At 34.9% G+C, this 19,120-nt stretch overlaps 1 protein-coding gene across 3 annotated transcripts in view; it reads right to left on the bottom strand.

Annotated features, from left to right (window-relative positions):
- The window catches only part of UBR3 (ubiquitin protein ligase E3 component n-recognin 3), a 268,208-nt gene that overhangs the window by 138,915 nt on the left and 110,173 nt on the right, over positions 1–19,120 (bottom strand). For all 3 annotated transcript variants that reach the window (XM_034954464.3, XM_034954467.3, XM_034954465.3), the window contains exons 20-23: positions 13,888–14,029; positions 10,122–10,226; positions 8,794–8,967; positions 6,444–6,904 (exon numbers count right to left, since the gene is read on the bottom strand). In XM_034954464.3, coding sequence (XP_034810355.2) covers positions 6,444–6,904; positions 8,794–8,967; positions 10,122–10,226; positions 13,888–14,029 — 882 coding nt within the window. The remainder of the gene's footprint in view (positions 1–6,443; positions 6,905–8,793; positions 8,968–10,121; positions 10,227–13,887; positions 14,030–19,120) is intronic.

Genomic DNA, 19,120 nt, shown 5'->3' with positions numbered 1-19,120 from the left:
TTATTATCCAGGTTGATCACTCAACTTATTCATCAAAGTTAACTCTCAATGATGTTGGCCATTTCAAAAAATTAAATCTACCAATCCCCTCTCTTCCCTTTCTGAACATGTCCTAGCACAGAGTGTCAGGACTCAACAACCTGGCACGGGAGGGCATTTGTACGGTAAAAGATTAGAAGAAAGTGGTTATATATAAGGGAGTTGATTTTTTTAAAAGTTATATATATATATATAACATTTTAGTTAAATATATGTAATTTTTTAACTAAAAAACTTAAATATATCTATCCAGATAGATACACAGATAGAGAGAGAGTTATAGGTGTCAGGTATCTCACTGTGGAAGTAGAGAGTTACAGAGTTACTCTGGAAACTGAGAAAGAGAGAAAACAAGAATGACTCCTAGAGGGATGGATTGGAATTGAAAGTATCAGAGTGAACTCACAGTTTTCAGTACATAAAGTCAGACATAAAACTAAATATAAATTTCTCCCTTCCTCTCTCACACTACTTTCCAACACAAACACAGACAAACAAAGAAACACACACACAATTTTCCCCAGCTCTGTCCTAAGAGGGCCTGAGACAGCTATACTTCATTAGAATAAACACATGGACTGGGGTTTCTAAATACCATTCTCTCCTAAAAGCAACCAGGACTCCTTGGAGAAATGGCTGACTCCAAGTACAGGATAAGCCTGCAACATCTTTTTTTTTTTTTTTTTTTTTTTTTTGAGATGGAGTCTCACTCTATCGCCCAAGCTGGAGTGCAGTGGCACGATCTAAGGTCACTGCAACCTCTGCCTCCCAGGTTCAAGCAATTCTCGTGCTTCAGCCTCCTGAGTAGCTGGGATTACAGGCACGCGCCACCATGCCCAACTAATTTTTGTATTTTTAGTAGAGACAGGGTTTCTCCACATTGGCCAGGCTGATCTCGAACTCCTGACCTCAGGTGATCTGCCCGTCTCAGCCTCCCAAAGTGCTGGGATTACAGGTGTGAGTCACGACACCTGGCCAAGCCTGGAACATCTTATTGCCCCAGAAAATAGAAATATGCTCAAAGAATGATGGGAATAGATCAAAAGGACCCGGAAACCAGCTTGACATGACTCCTAGTGGCCAAATCTGTAATAATTTGAGCACCAAAATTAATAACAAGCATATGAGATTATAACCCATAAAATAAAATAGGAACCCATGAGTCCACACTGATAAAAATAAATGAATATAAAGTTGATATGAATGGGGATATTACAATATCTCATAGTATCTCTCCACAAATTATGTATTAATTGTAAAGTGGGGTGGGAAAGGTAATTTGACTGTGAAGAAGTCTGGCAGACATGATCAAAGTTAATCACCAGTGATGAAACAAATTGAAATCATATAACAGCTTGTGGGATACAATGAAAAGAAAACAGCAACACTTCATTTACATTCCTGCCAAAGTTGTATAAACTGAGTCAAAACACAAAGGGAAAACAGACAATCCCAAATTAAGGGATATTCTACAATGTTACTACTGCTTCATATTATTTAAAAGTGCCAAGGTTATGAAAATAAAAACTTCCATATTGAAGGAGAACAAAGAGGCATGACAATTAAATGCAAGGAGTGATTATGAACTGGATCTTTCTGCTATAAGAAATATTACTGGCTGGGCGCAGTGCCTCACGCCTGTAATCCCAGCACTTTGGGATGCCGAGACGGGTGGATCACAAGGTCAGGAGTTCAAGACCAGCCTGGCCAACATGGTGAAATCCTGTCTCTACTAAAAATACAAAAATTAGCCGGGCATGGTAGCAAGCACCTGTAATCCCAGCTACTCGGGAGGCTGAGGCAGAGAACTGTTTGAACCTAGGAGGCGGAGGTTGCAGTGAGCCGAGATCGCGCCACTGCTCTCCAGCCTGGGTGACAGAGTGAGACTGTCTCAAAAACGAAAAAAAAAAAAAAAAGTAACTAACAAAAGAAATATTATTGGGGGCTAGGAGCAGCAGCTCATGCCTGTAATCACACCACTTTGTGGGGCTGAGGCGGGGGGATCACTTGAGCCCAGGAGTTTGAGACCAGCCTGGGCAACATAGCAAGACCTCATCTCTACAAATAATTTTTAAAAATTAGCCAGGCATGGTGGCACACACCTGTAGTCCCAGCTGTTCAGGAGGCTGAGGCGGGAGAATCATTTGAGCCTAGGAGGTCAAGGCTGCAGTGAGCCGTGATCATACCACTACACTCCAGCCTGAGTGACAGAGCAAGACCCTGTCTCAAAGAAAAGAAAAGAAAAGAAAAGAAAAGAAATGAATTAAGAAGAGAAGACAAGACAAGACAAGACAAGACAAGACAAACCAAACATTATTGGGACAACTATCAAAACTTGGGATCTAAATCATACTCAAATACCACTATCAATCTGCTAATTCTGATAGTTGAGGGTACAAAGAACTTCCTGAACCATTTATGTAAGTTTAAGATTACTTCAAAATAAAAAGCTTTTTAAAATTAAATCCATCCTCAAAGGACAAATATTTGCCACAATGGAAGAAATGGAAGCAAAGAAAAATGTGCTCTAGATGCTCAAAGCACTCTAAGTGACCTCCAAAAATGCTATGAGCAACAATGGCATTGACAGACTACATTTTTGGTCTTCTGAATCACTACTTCGTAAATCTGTAAGTTTTGCCATACTTCTTTAATTAATGCCACTCTACAGCTCACCTTTAAACATGTACACTTACAATTAGAATATATATGTCCATAGAGTGTACTTTTTAAAAGTCTATTAAACATAAGAAAATCTCAAATGTAACTGCTTGACACTAATACTAAAATGCATTTCTATAGCAGGTTTCTATACTAACTAGAAATGGGATGTCATTGTTGTGAATGTTTTCTTAATCGAGATTATTGCTTTTCTAAATGGGCATAAATGTAAATAAAGGCCATTAACAAGAACATATACAAGTTCTGGCAGATTCAGGACAACTCAAAAATTTTCCATTAACTCCTGAGTTAAAGACATTGAAGCTGCATTTTATTACAACCATCTAATGTTTTCTGCTTGCATCTTGTTTTCTATTAAGTTAATCTATTATGAAAGCGATGCCGAGTTTGTCTAAAGGTGAAGTACTTGGAAATGGATCCTCATTAAGTGTTTATGAACTGTTCTGCCTTTATTATGAAAATCCAAAACGAAACCAGAGGAAAGACAAATGTGAGAAGCACGGTGAGATCCAAATAGAGTCATCTTAATCCTTAGCTGTCTGCTACAAAATTAGTTTCAAGTCCTTGTCAATACCATCATTGTTCAAAGAAAACAAAACCTATCACAAAGAAAGCCTTTAAAATTTTTAGAATATTATTTATTACAATAGCATCAGGGCCTTTGTAAAAGCAGCATCTAAACTATGTCCTCCAATATCACATTATTAGTAATAATTACAAAATTCCCTTAATCAAGAAAAACAGATTTTGATTCACTGTTTATCTTCTTTCAAAATAAAATGATATACTATTATATAACAGAAAGAAGGATCTGACCACTAAGAGAGACCACTAATTAACAAAAATAACAATCTTACCTCATTTTCAACCTTCTAATGTTGTCAGTAGATTTATTACATTCTAGGCTATTACTAATTCAAACTTAATGAATGGTCATCTGAATTATATGTTACTGAATGTCCTTTCTCCCACGGAAACAAATTTTGTGTTAGTTCTTTATAACTCCAATTTAGGAATTCTCCTAAATTCTTAATCTACCATAGCTTTTGCATATATTAATATAAATTTTTTATAACAAACTTTTTTTTTTGAGATGGAGTCTCATTCTGTCGCCAGGCTGGAGTGCAGTGGCGTGATCTCAGCTCACTGCAACCTCTGTCTCCCAGGTTCAAGCAATTCTCCTGCCTCAGCCTCCCTAGTAGCTGGGACTACAGGCACACGCCACCACGCCCAGCTAATTTTTATATTTTTAGTAGAGATGAGGTTTCACCATGTTGGCCAGGATGGTCTTGATCTCCTGACCTTGTGATCCACTCACCTCAGCCTCCCAACAAACTTTTAATTACATCAGAGATGTAGTGTAACTATATATGTGACTAAAATTGCTCCTTATACAGGTACCAAAGGATGACCTCCTAACTAACAAATCTAATAGGATGGCCAATCTTATTGAACTCCTGTAGCACTTAACAATTTTGATAAGTTTCTTGCTTTCTGAACTTCCTCTTGTGACTTCTCTAATGCCACTCACCCCAGTTTTTCTCTTACTCTGCTCAGCCATCCCTTCATCAGTCACCTTTGTAGGTACCCCTTCCTCAGTCATTCCCTTTAATGTTTTTCCCTTGAGTTCTATATTCAGTCTTCTCATTTTCTTACTGTAAACCTTCTCCCATATACAAGGATTTACTACTACCTAGCTGCTCAAATCTGTAGCTCTAAGAATTCTCCCTTAAGTTTTAAACCCTATATCTGACTGGACATCTTCACCTGGGTGTCCCTCTTAAACTTAGTAGCATCCAGAACTGAACAGATCGGTTTTACTACTGAGCCTGGGGCCCCTCCTATACTCCATTATCTTGGTAAAAGGAACATTATTCAAGTCAGAAATCAGGGCACCATTCAAGACATCTCCCTCATTTCTCATATCAACCTGATGACTGAGTCTAACAACTTGTACCTGCTAAATATCTCATACACATCTCCTCCTCTCTTTATTATCATCACTGTCTTAGTTCAGACCCTTACCACACCTGCCCCACTAGATGACTAAGTAGCTTGCTCTCCCAGTTTCCAGTCTTACCCCACTCTAATCCACCCTCATGTAATTACCCTATATATTATTCCTCACTTAAAATCCTTCCACGGTTTCCCTGTAACCATTTATACCCTGTGCCAGTTAACGATATATGGTTACCTTCTTAGCCTTATGTCCTACTACTCCCATTAACACCCTGTGAACCTAAGATAGTATCTGTTACACTATGTTAACACTACTAACAAACTATCTGTTTACCAGTCTGTCTCTCCATTATAGTATCAATTCCTCGAGGTCAGGAAGTCCAACACCAGACACAGATATGTCTAGAAAACTGCCTGACTGACACCCAGTGAATGAGAAACGGATCAATCAAGTAAGATCCATCTTAGGCTTGCTTCCACTGATCATTTAACCCATAACTGCCTATATTTAATTTTAAAAGTAACTAAGAAGATGAAATTATCCAGAAAATACCTCTAAAGTACACTTCAAACTGCTAAATAATGTATTAGTCATACTGCTCACAACAGTAGTCCAGATAACTCTGCTGACAATGATTTTTACCTATATAAAAGAGACTGAGATGATAAAGGTCCTAGGTTCTTAAATTAAGATAATATTGATGTGATCTCTTTGGACCCTCCGTAACGGGAAATGTGTACCCTTCCCCTATAATTGTTGCTTTGGTAGACAAATTTGTCTTAAATAATAAAGAAATTAAAACAATGAATATTATTTATAACCTCAGAGAAGTGAGCAATGACTATCTTGAATTTGATCTGAAATCTTTTTTTTAAATGTCCTGGGTCTTTTAGCCTATGTACACTCATTAGAAGGCATGCTCTTTTTTTTTTTTTTTTCTTTAATAAACACTGAACCCTTTCCAAGAGTTTGACAATTATGTGGAGTTTCAATCTCTCAAGATTCACCTTGTCATGTTTATGACAGCAGGGTCAGCAATGTTGACAAGGCTCTTGGGAAACAATTTGTGACAATGCACAGTAACACAACTCTTCTGGCAAACAATGTACCACTAAAAAAAAGAACCAAACCATGCTCATAGTCCTTGACCCACAAACCCCACATAACATAGTATATATCTTGAGATTTTTTTAAAATCCCATTTTTTTTCAAGAAAGTCAAAAGATGAAAAAAAAGTTTATAAATATAATTTAACAACAAATTATAAGCAACCTAAAGATCCAAAAGCTAGAAGCATAAGTTAGTCAGAATGTGTTTTAAAACATCACTTTTTAAAAATCAGCAATCATATATTAATAAAGATTAGAAAAGACCAAAAGAAACTAAAGCAGTTGGATTTTTATTTTGAGAAATATTTTAAATATTCTTAATATTCTCATTTAAAGCTGAACAGTTCAACTTTAACAGTAAGAGAATTATTAGATCCCTACAGCAATAAAAGCAGTAGCAATTTTTCCAAAGAGACATACAGGTTTAAGGTAGTAATTTTACATTGGGGACAGAAAGTCTCACCTGTCCATCAATAAACTCAATACATCACATGTACAAGCACCAACTATGCTCCATTCCATTTATGTTACAAACTAATCAGCTATGACTGTTCCTGTTAAACATCCAGGTGATTATCCTCAAATGACCAAAAGGAAGAAAATATCAAATTTTCAACTATATACACGTTTAAAACATTAAAAATAAAAATTACCTTTCTTCTTTGTCCAATGTTTTCTTCTCTGCTGCAGTGACTTTTTTAGGTGGTACAGGAGGGGTCACTTTTCTACATATCTCTTCAATGATGCGTTTGTTCATTCTACTTTGCGATGCAGCTTTTAGTAAAATTCTTTCCACGGCAGTTATACCATCTCCATGACTGTATTTAGGAATTTCTGGTTGGATTAAAATTTCTATGTCATCAAGCCAAGGAGGATAGTAGGAGTTTTGTTTTCCTGAGAGTTTGTGGTGAAGTTTAATTAGCAAAGACAATATGCTTTCTTTAATTTCCAAAATGGCTGTAGTTAACTGTGGAGCTGAACCAGGAGCAGACCATTTACTTGAAGTTTTGGGACGAACCACCTGATTTGCTTCACTGCTACTGCGATTGATGATTTCCTGAAATTTCTTTCTACGTTCTGCTACTAAACTGAAAACTTGAGCTGTACCAGAATTCTACCATTAACAAAGAGAAACAAAGAAAAATCAAGAGAAGTTATTTAGCATCATTTTAAAAACATATTAGTACTATATTTTCCAAAGGGAATGCTCGGTTTCATACAAAGATTTATTCAATAGATTTGCTCTTTAAATAAATTTGTCCCTTGACCTCTCTCTCAAATATATTTAATCCCACTCAATCTAGAAACAGTAATAAGGAGGATATCATCAGCAGTAACACCTCCTTTTCAACCTTCTGAAAACAGACAAAGCTGAAGTAGTATCCACAGCCATATTAAAGAGAATCATAAACTAAATTATTCATTAGTTTAAAAGAGGAAAAGCTGTTCTGGTCAACATTCATGAAGAATAGGGTACTCCTTACTAACTTCTGGAAGACTGCTACAGTTTCCCGTTAAGAAAATTATAAATTAGTTTTTAAAAAAATTTTATAAGCTAATAAATCTGAACTAGTAATTAATTTCACTTTTAAGGAACTTTAAAGTTTGAAAATTCTAACATAAATGCTTAAAGTTACTAAATTGAAATATAAGGATGAAAAATCAAACTTTCATATTTTAATATGAAATTTAATTTGTTTTATTAAATTTTAATATGAAATTAAAACTGTGATTTGTGATTTGTTTTTTATTTGTTTTTGGTTTGTGGGTCAAGGACTATGATTTGTTTTTTGAACAGTTTTTTTTTTTAACTAAGTATTTTCCTCAATAATTCATCTCCTAAAAAGCTTTTTTGCTAAAGCAATCAAACTGCACCAGGGCTCTCAGAAAACATCTTTTAATTAAGATATGAGTCAGTTTAATCAATTTATTTTTTAAAAGCGAGCACAGAAAGGATGCTCTAATATCAGTTGAGCTTTTGTGAGTTAAATGACAGTATACACTATTTTTTAACATCCAAGCTGTTTTTTAAAGTACTCTCTACCAGCATTAGAGGCAAAAACCTCTTACAGAGTTTCCAGTTTTTGCTTACAGCGAAAACACGTTGTCAAAGACCAAGAAAGCTCCTACAAATAGACTCTACTATAAGAAATGTCTGATTCAATGTTCTCTACTCACAAAAATCTAGGTTGTGGAGACTAAAACTGCTTAAGTTTGTTACTTACAATGTCATTTCAAGATTTTTCATTACTGCTTTTTAAAAATTAACTTACATGCAATGAGAGCGCTGATTTTCAAAATGAGTCCAAAGCCATAATATACAGAATTTAAGACTTTATAGGCTTATTTTATCAAAGTTAATTGCCATAGAAGCAAAAAAAAAAGTTATTTGCAAATGAGCATGCTGGTAGCAATTAAATTTATTTTAATTTAGAAAATATCCAAGTCATTTTTAAGATGTTAGTAATACAGTGGCAATGATGAATGTAAAGAGACTCAAATATGCTACCTATAATTGGTCCAAAATACTTCGAACACTAATAAGAAAAATACACTATTAAATATTCAGTATTATTTTTAAGCTCAATAATATAAATTTTCTTTAATATTAAGCTTAAATCACTTTGTCAAAAAAAAAACACACATAAATCCAAGAAACCTTCTTTTAAATTTAACCATATTAATTAAACACCCATACACACACAAATACTTCAAAGCAGTTTTTCCCCATTTCCAGTTAAAGCCATGTTGCTAGTTAATGAAAATATCATACACATCTACCTCTCTTTGAAGAACTTTAGGCCGTCGTGAACTCTGCCAGATTAAGGGAAAAAGACTGGTAAGGTAGAAGTTACATAGATATATCAGAGGAAATAAAAGACAATTTAAAGTTATCTACAACCACATTTTTTTTTCTTTTGGATATTATAGGAACAGTATATCCCAACATAACATACATAACATAAAGCTTTTTCTTATTTTCTTTCTTACATTTACACTTACTTGTAAAGAACCCAAGTTATCAGAGCTAGTACTTGCAGGTGAGTCTCTCTTTACTTCAGGAGCAGTCTCTGGAACTCTTACTCTAACATAGTTTATAAAGTGTCGCATGTTTGACACTAAGTTACTGCCAGGAAACCAACTGTCATGACAACGTTCTGGTCCACCCACTGATGCCTAAAATTAAAAAAAAAAATGAATATCAAGTCTTGCCACATCAGGTCCAAGGTACAATGGAGATGTAACAAGCCCCCCAAAATCATCCACTGCCTATCATAATCCTGAATCCCTTATTGTCTCATCCACAAATTATAAAGTGAATAAATTTAAATAATAAAACCAAATTCAAACAAAAAATGCAGGAATAAATTTCTCAATACTAATATGGGTATGTCCAATGGAATCAGCTAAATTCCTGATTTAAAATACATTTTTAAATACATTTGTCAATCTAGAATACTGAACATTACAGAATATTCATCCTCACCCATTAGTAATACAAATAATGCTAATTTGGACAAATTGGGAGGAAACTGAAAAATCAACCAAAGGTATCACTAATCATAGAGGAATCTTTATAACCTTTTAACATCTATGAAAGAACATATGTTGATTCAACTTGGACTACAAAGAACTACAAAGTGGTTTCTTTAACTTGTTTTTGCTATTATTATGCTGTGTTATATTTTGTCATTTAGGAGGGAAGAGATGAGGAGAATCTTACACATTAGTAAAACTAATTTGTAGTAACAATTGCTTTTATGGACACAATACTTCTAAAGTCCTGAAACAAAGTAACAACTTTTAAGTACTTTAAACATTCTCCCATATAACAATATTCATGCCATTACCTTCAAACCTTTACAGGAAGAATTTGCTACTCAAAAATAATCCCTAATCAAATTATTAGAATTTTTGGAGCTAAGTCCTAACTTCAGTTTTACTGGTTATTTATTGATTACTGGTAATTGTTTGCCAATAATCAATTTTCTTAGCATAACACCAAAAATGCATTAAACATTTTTCTTAATTTTTGTGATAGGAATTACAAATTTCAAATTCAATAATTCCATAATAGAATTTAATGTATCAATGAAGGCCCTAAAAAACTGTATATATTTGAAGATCCCAAAGGGCCTTTTCTAGTAGTTCTTTAAAAGATCTTATGAGTCTGATGAAAACATAAATACACCTCAAGATGAATTCACAAATACATTTTCCTAAGGTATGTCATAACTAGGAAAAGTATAACATGCCTGGTTTGGCAACAATTGGTTGGAGCCAGATAGGGGCTGCCTATCTAAAAATTTTAAATTATAAAAACTACTTACCTCTTCATCTGATTCTTCTTCAGCAGAATTTTCGAGTCCTAATTCAATCAGATATAAAACCATGCAGAGTACATGTTCTGACAGATTTTGATGATCCATCAAAATCTTTAAAAAGGGAAGAAAATGCCTCATAATTACTTTTTTCCACAAAATGTATTTCATTTAGAGATCCAAAAATATTTTACTGTTATAGATGAAAAGTACTTTAATATCTAGAAATACCAGTTCACAAATTTTCTAAAGGTATGTCACAGAGTCCACTAAAAAAATTCATACGAATATAAGTATTTAATAAAATAATTTAATAAGAATATTTTTATATCCTAATTTGCTGACACTCTTCTCTTGATGACAAGGCCATCAGATAAATAAGTTTACCAAATAGGATAATTCATGCAAATGTGTTTAGCACAGCACCTGGCATATAACTGGCAGCACAATAAATGTTTATGGTACATTAATGTTCTTAAAAATACGTCTCTAAAATTAAAGTTCTGAGCCTCTGAGTATTTTGAGTAGCTACATTCATATGTATGCCAGTGTGGGATTTATATGGAGGACAAAGGTAGAAGGAATGCAAGTGGTTAGTAAAAAGGCTTTTCTGAGGAAAATTTGATACATCTGACCTATAGATTACTCAATACAAGCCTTATACATCTTACACAGGATTTCTGGGCTACCTACACCAATCACTCATTCAATATGATATAACAGACCACTAACCAGAAGATACCTAAAATACCACAAGTAACAAAATGGCCTGGCAGATATCATCTTGTCCTCATTATAAAAGTCATCTGGCCAAATGATGGAAAGGATGAAAGGAAGAAATTCTGTAGGCAGCAGCAGTTTTAATTGTGGGCGAGATAGCAGAGAGCAAAAAAGAGGACAGGATAAGCTGAGCCTCGCAAAAGCTGCCCAGATGGCTGAGGGGACTTGGAAAGGAGGTCTTAATTGCTTAAGACCTAACCTACCACAATTAAAGAATAGAGAGACTTTCAAGTCACTGACTCTCTCATGTTTTTCTGACTATTCAGAGGGCTTCTATATTCATCTGTTGTGTGGCACAGTGGTGAAGAGCATAGGCATTCAAAACCTTTTAAAAAACAGATTTTTAAACAAATTTCTGTCTATTCCTAGTTGACCTTCAGCAACAGACTCTGGTCTTAGTTTTCTTATCTCTAAAATTGGAATTATAGAGCCCCTCCTAGCCCTTTCACTTGTCCCATCCCCAACCAAAAAAAAAAAAAAAAAAAAAAACTAAAAGAAAGAAAAATAAAACTGAAATTATAGCCCAGAATTGTTGTAAGGATTGCATGAGTTAATATCTGTCATTTGCTTTGTATAGTGTCTAGCAATGGGTGTTCAACAAATAGTGAGTGGGTGGTGCCAATGATGTGAGGAGCAGAGGCAGCAGCAGGAGGAGACTGAAGGCTGGGAGACCACAGAAGTCATCCTTTCTGATCCACTATGTTATGGAGAGAAAACCAAGGCTCAGCCACACAACCAGCTAGCTAGTGTAAGCAACATTAGAACACAGACCTCAGACCCCCAGGCCACTGACTATCATTACTATACTATCTCCTCTTGATAAATAAAACATTACCAGCTAAATTCAATTAAATTTTCACTTCACAGCTTGTGGGATTACAGCTTTAATTGAGTAACTTAAGAGCTAAAGAGGAAAACATCCCTCTATTAGGTACTTCAAAAAAAAAAAAAGAAATAAAAATGATGTTTCCAGGGAGTTTTATTTTGACATTAAACATGTCAGAAGATAAAGGTGGTTTACTAAAATTGATTTTTAAAAAGTTGACTTGCCAACGCAATGTCAATGGAGAATTTTATTATTACTAGTAGTAAAATCAAGAAAGTTATTTTAAAGTTGAAAAAAATTCATTTATAATAGTCTTGTAACAACTAAAACATTGTCTTTTTATTTTTCATAAAATACTATTTGTACATTTAGCATACAAAAAAATTGAAAAATATAACTTGAAAGAGCATAATAAATAATTTGCCATAAGGCTTCCTTAATTTTTCATGAATTACTTGTCACTTATTAATTATTACTTATAACAGTACTTAGCTTCCCCATCTGAACTAGTTATTTAACTTCTAAAACTCAATTTCATATCTGAAAAAGGAGAATAATAACAGAACTTTCACTTATAAGGATTTTTGCTAGCTTAAACAAAATAATGTCTACAAGTATATATAAAGCATTTCAAACAAAATCTGGCACTAAGTAAACATTCAAAGACTGTCCATTATTTGTAAAACAAATACAAATATCTTTTCAGTATAAAAAGATATTCTACATTTTTTAATAAAGAAAAAGAACATTTTAAATCAATTACTGAATAACCCTCTTGGAAGTTAATGAAAATAAACCACCCAAGGTGTTTTTTGAGGCACCTGTCCAAAATCGTAACAGGAAAACTTTAGAAACAAGTACACTGAAAAATTGGTCACGGGTAGGGTTGAAAGGAAGAGAAGTATAGAAATTTAAAAGTACTATTTCATTATAAGATTAAGAAAAAAACTAAAATTCCTACCTAAATACATACTTTCTTAAATAATGTGTTAAATGATTGTACATAGTAATTGGAAATTTGTATAACAAATATTCTCATTTTTCTTTGAATTTCTTTTAATTTTTAATTTTTCAAATTCTAATTAGGAAGAAGAACAATAGGTTTTCTTTGTATCTACCTGCATAACATTTATCATGTCTATATAGTTATATTATCTACATGAGTATAGTTATTTTCTTTTTTCTTTCATCTTTCTTCCCCCTCCGAGATGGAGTCCTGCTCTGTCACCCAGGCTGGAGTGCAGTGGCACAATCTGGGCTCACTGCAACCTCCACCTCCCGGGTTCAAGCAATTCCCCTGCCTTGGCCTCCTGAGAAGCTGGGATTACAGGCGCCCACCACCACACCCACCTAATTTTTGTATTTTTAGTAGAGACAGGGTCACCATGTTGGCCAGGCTGGTCTCGAACTCCTGACCTCGTGATCTGCCCACCTCAGCCTCCCAAAGTGCTGGGATTACAGGCGTGAGCCACCGCGCCCAGCCTTCTTTCATCTTTCATGCAGATGAGATTATAGAAATCCCTATTATATACACACATACATACTATACAATATTATGCTTCACACAAGTTTTTGAGTACACAATTAATGTTAGTCAAATAAATCTGTCTTACGTGAGAAGATCCCAAAATAAAACAAATTTTAGATAACAAGCAAGTAAAAGCATCATCTTGTTAGTTCCTAAAATGTTTATCAAAAACAATTTTTGATCTTGCCACATAGAAACCACACTCAAATCCTTCCACGTCACTTTCCTGATTAGAGGGAAAAAGCAAAAAGAACCCCCCAACCTAAGATTCACTGCCTCACATAACTGCCATTCTAGTTTTGTCATTTTAGTGGGTTCTGATGGTTGTTTGGTCCCTGTAGCTCATTCCACACCTCCTGTAGTTCCACGGTATTTCACTTACTGTTCTACAGAATCCATAAATAAATACTTTTATCGATAGCTAGATAAGATAAATAGTTTCTCACAAAGAATGCTGTAGCTATTCTGTTATGTTCAACTTGGATTTCAAATACATGTGATTATAACATATCTTCATACATCTTAAATGTATAAATACACTTTGCTTTATAAGTGGTACTTTTATGTAAATATTATCCTTTAGGATTATTATTTGAAAATAAATTCTAAGCTTAGTCTTTCTATTCAAATTACTACTGTACCTTGTAAAGCAGAGTGAATAGCACAATGTGTAAAGTTTTACAGTGCAAAAGTCTCATAAGACCTTTATAGCTAGGATGGAGTGATGTCCTTTTCTTATATGGAGGCCAGGGATTTCCAGGAAATTTTCCACTCTGTTTTAAACTGTAAAAATAAAACAAAACTAGAATTAGATGATAGCCTCAAAATCAAACTGTGGTTTAAATGTAATTTATAGACACCGATTTCTGTCACAATATTTTATGCAGTGCTATTTTTAATCAAATTGCTTAAAATGCCAAAGAGGTATCTATTCTCTACACAATGAACATTACTATTTCTTTTCCTAATGGCTAAAGATGAGTAAAGAGAGCTAAGCTGAAAATTAAAAAATATATAAAGTGCTAACAAAGAGAAATGAACAGAAAGAATACACATGAAGTACTCAGCAAGGAAATTTCCAGCTGTAACGATTAAGCAAAATAGACGACCTGAAAATTCTCCCACTACGAATGGTTGGAAAAGCTGGATAAAATATAAATGTAATCTTTTGAATGCGTATTTGAGCTCACACAAAAGTGGAATTCTCCAGTTACCAGAAAAAAAGAAGGAATTAATGACAAGGACTAACACTGTGCCAGTGGTTTTAAAGTCCTTGAGCAAACAGATCACAAGGTATGTTGGGCTCACACAAGGCTCAGAGATAGAACTGAGATCCCACCTAAAGCTGAGACCCTTGACAGGCTTTACCCTCACTGAAAGAGTAACTCACAAGGAGAATGAATTAGCTTGTCTGTCTCTTCTGGGATGTAAGAACAAGTTCCTCAAGAAGATAATTATGAACTTGTATGCAAATACAGTAGTCCCCTCTTATCTTCAGGGAACACGTTCCAAAGCCCCCAGTAGATGCCTGAAAATATGGAAAATAACAAACTCTCTACACACTATGTTTTCCTACACATACATACCTATGATAAAGGTTAATTTATAAATTAGACACAGTAAGAGATTAACAACAGTAAGTGATAATAGATTACAGCAATATACTGTAATAAAAGTTAGGTGAATGTGTACATGCTTTCTCTCTCAAAATACCTTATGTATAGTAGTCCCCCTTATACCTAGTTTCACTTTCCACAGTTTCAGTTACCCATGGTCAACCATGGTCAGAAAATATTAAATGAAAATCTCCAGAAATAATTCATAGGTTTTCAATTGGATGCCATTCGGAGTATTGTTATAATTGTTTTATTTTATCTTTAGTTATTACTGTTAATCTCTCACTATCTCTAATTTATAAATTAAGCTTTATCATAGGTATGTATTGTAGGAGAAAAACATAGTATATATAGGGTTTGGATACCATCCCTCCTCATTTCAGGCATCCACTGTGGGTCTTGGAACATGTCCTGAGGATAAGAGGGGGACCATTGGACTATACTCACTCCTGTTATTCTTGGGATGATATGAGATGATAAAATGCCTATGTGATGAGATGAAGTGAAGTGAATGATGGTAAGCACTGTGACATGGTATCGGGCTACTAATGACCTTCTAACAACACGTCATCAGAAGGAGGAATATCTGCTTCAGGTGATCCTGAATCATCAGGCCATGACAATGTGATGGCTGGATGTCAGGAGCAGACAATGTCAATAACTAACAAGTGAGTAGTATATACAGCATGGTACACTGGACTAAGGAACAATCCATATTCCAGGTGGGACAGAGCAGGATGGCACAAGAATTCATCATCCTGCTTATAATGGCATATAATTTAAAATCTATAAATTACTTATTTCTGGAATTTTCCATTTAATATTTTTGGACAGCCATTGGCTACAGGTTACTGAAAGTACAGAAAACTAAACCACAGATAAGAGGGGACAACTGTAATAGCAGCCTCATAATACAAAAGGCAAATTTTGAGGGAATTACACAGAGAAAACGACAAATCTACAACCATAGTAAAGGATATTAACATACTTATCTAAATGAGAGCCAGAAAAACATTGGTAAACAGTTTTAAGATTTTTAACAACACAATTAAGAAGCATGGGCAAAGGCAACATGCAACAATTAGTGAATACACATAATTTTAACAGCGCTTAGAATATTTATAAAAATTTACTATGTAGAATGCAAAGTAAATCTCAAAAATATCAAAAAAAAGATACATGAACCACATTCACTTGTCACATAGCAAATAAAACTAGAAACCAACTTAAAAATATAACTCAAAACTCCAGACATGCAGACATTTTAAGGCACTATGCTCTTAGAAATTCAGAAGCCATTAAAAATCATAACAGAAAAATTTAAAGCCTAAACTATATAGAAAAAGTTGTGGGCCACAACTAAAGTAGTACTTAGAAGGAAATACATAGCCTTAAAATCCATACATTTGTTAAAAAATCAACAACTAAGCATCCAAATTATAGTTAATAATAATGTATTTTATATTTCAAAATAGCTAGAAGAACTGTAATGTTCCCAACATAAAAAGAAGATAAATGTTTGAGGTGATGAATATCCCAATTTCCCTGATTTGATCATTACACATTGTATACATGTATGAAACTATCAGAGAAGTATCTTCAAATACTGTGTAAAAGGTAATGTTAAGCCTAAGATATATCAATTAAAAATATTTTTAAAATCTATAACAATAAAAATTAAAAGGGAGTAATTAAAAATGAAAACCAAATGCACTGAAACAACAGCAACGACCAAGTATCCAAGAAAAGGAAAAAAGACAATCCAAACTAAATTGAAAGAAGATAATAATGGCCTGGCATAGTGACTCACACCTGTAATCTCAGCACTTTGGGAGGCCAAGGCAAGCAGATCACTTTGAGCTCAGTAGTTCAAGACCAGCCTGGGCAACATGATGAAACCCTGTCTCTACAAAAAATACAAAAATTAGCCAAGCATGGTGATGCACCCCTGTAATCCCAGCTACTCAGGAGGCTGAGGTGGGAAGATCGCTTGAGCCCAGGAGTTAAAGGCTACAGTGAGCCAAGATTGCACCACTACACACCAGCCTGGAAGACAGAGTGAGACTGTCTCAAAAAAGGAAAAAAAAAAGGCCTGGCACGATGGCTCACATCTGTAATCCCAGCACTTTGGGAGACTGAGGTGGGCGGATCACGAGGTCAGGAGATCGAGACCATCCTGGCTAACATGGTGAAGGCCTGTCTCTACTAAAAAAAAAAAAAAATACAAAAAATTAGTTGGGTATGGTGGCAGGCGCCTGTAGTCCCAGCTACTCAGGAGGCTGAGGCAGGAGAATGGCATGAACCTGGGAGATGGAGCTTGCAGTGAGCAGAGATCCTGCCACTGCACTCCAGCCTGGGCGACAGGGCGAGACTCCATCTCAAAAAAAAAAAAAGTTAATAAGTAATAGAGGAAAAAAGAATAAGAATGAAATAGAAAATGGGGGTCGGAGGAGAGAGACAATCAAAACTTGGTTCTTAGAAAACATAGTAAAACTGATAATCATCTCATATGACACCTAATTCAAAATAAGAAATAGTAAACACAAATAAATAATAGGAATAAAAACACAAGGAAGATTTTTTTAATCATTAAATATAAACTTAAAATAAAGATTTCTTAGAAAAAACATAACTTAGCAATTTTTTTCAAGAAATAACCTAAGCAAGCCTAAAACCTTTAAAGAAAGTGAATGTGTAGTTTTAAGTTATCCACAAAAAAAGATGTATGAGGCCCAGGTTGTTGAACAGGCAAGGTCTATTAAAACTCAAAGGAACACCACATGAATAAGAATTAAGTTGGACCACTACCTCACAGCATACATAAAAACTAACTCAAAATCGATCAGAGAATTTGATGTAAAAGCTTCAGCTTTAGTTTTATATTTTTAGGCATAAAACTCTTGGGGAAAAACATAGGTTTAGGTATCTGTGACCTTGATTTAGGCAACAGAAGGAAAATTAAATTAATTTAGGAACAAACAGGAAAATTAAAGAAAAAAATTGGAATTCATCAAAATTTAAAACATTTGTGACCCAAAGAACACTTTCAAGTAAGTGAAAAAGACAATCCACAGAATGACAGAAAACATTTACAGACCGGGCACAATGGCTCATGCCTGTTATCCTAACACTTAGGGAGGCTGAGGCAGGCAGATCACTTAAGCTGCAGAGATCAAACCAGCCTGGGCAACACATGTAGAGACCCCCATCTCTACAAAAAATTCAAAAATTAGCCATGTGTGATGGCGTATGTCTGTAGTCCCAGCTACTCGGGAAGCCAATCAGGACCACATGAGCCTGGGGAGGCCCAAGGCTGCAGAGAACTGTGATCATGCCACCAGCCTGGGCAACAGAGTGACAGTGTCTCAAAAAAAAAAAAAGGAGAAAGAAAATATTTGCAAATCATATAACTGATAAGTCTAATATTCAGAATATATGAAGAGGTCTTAAAACTCAATAATAAAAAGTGCAATTAAAAAATGAGCAACAAAATTGGCAGCACCTGATACCTTTATAAATGGAGGTGGGAAGGCAGGGGCTAAAATAAGGAGGATCAGATGAAAACTGCCTTTCCACCACTGAAACAGAATTTTGGCTAAAGAACTCATCTCTGGGGAGGATCAAATAGCAAGTACAATTGAGGATATGAGCATGAGAGATTAAAATCATCATATAAGTATTTGACTCAGAGTCCCTAGGCCTTGTCTCTCAATCCGTTTACAGAATAATAGCACCAACACCATTTCCTTCTGGGCAATATCTGAGGATACTTCCCTGAGGAATCTGACCAGGCCAAAAAGAAAGATCTAACACAAGTGCTTCTCAACAAACCTGCCTACCCAAATCACCCTATATTAAAATTCAGAATCTACTAGTTCCACCAATGCACTCAAGAGCTCTTAATAACAAGCAGTCAACATTGTCAGACATCTGGGGAATGCCTCTAACTTGAAAGCTAGAGACTGAACAATAGAAAATGCCTCTTAGATGGATTAAAGACTTAAATGTCAGACCTAAAACCATAAAAACCCTAGAGGAAAGCCTGGGCAATACCATTCCGGACACAGGCATGGGCAAGAACTTCATGTCTAAAACACCAAAAGCAATGGCAACAAAAGCCAAAATTGACAAATGGGATCTAATCAAACTAAAGAGTTTCTGCACTGCAAAAGAAACTACCATCAGAGTGAACAGGCAACTTACAGAATGGGAGAAAATTTTTGCAACCTACTCATCTGACAAAGGGCTAATATCCAGA

This window comes from Pan paniscus, chromosome 13 (assembly GCF_029289425.2).
Source record: "Pan paniscus chromosome 13, NHGRI_mPanPan1-v2.0_pri, whole genome shotgun sequence".
Lineage (NCBI taxonomy): Eukaryota > Metazoa > Chordata > Mammalia > Primates > Hominidae > Pan > Pan paniscus.
The sequence above is the reverse complement of the archived record's forward strand: the minus strand, read 5'-3'. Positions and strand labels throughout refer to the sequence as shown.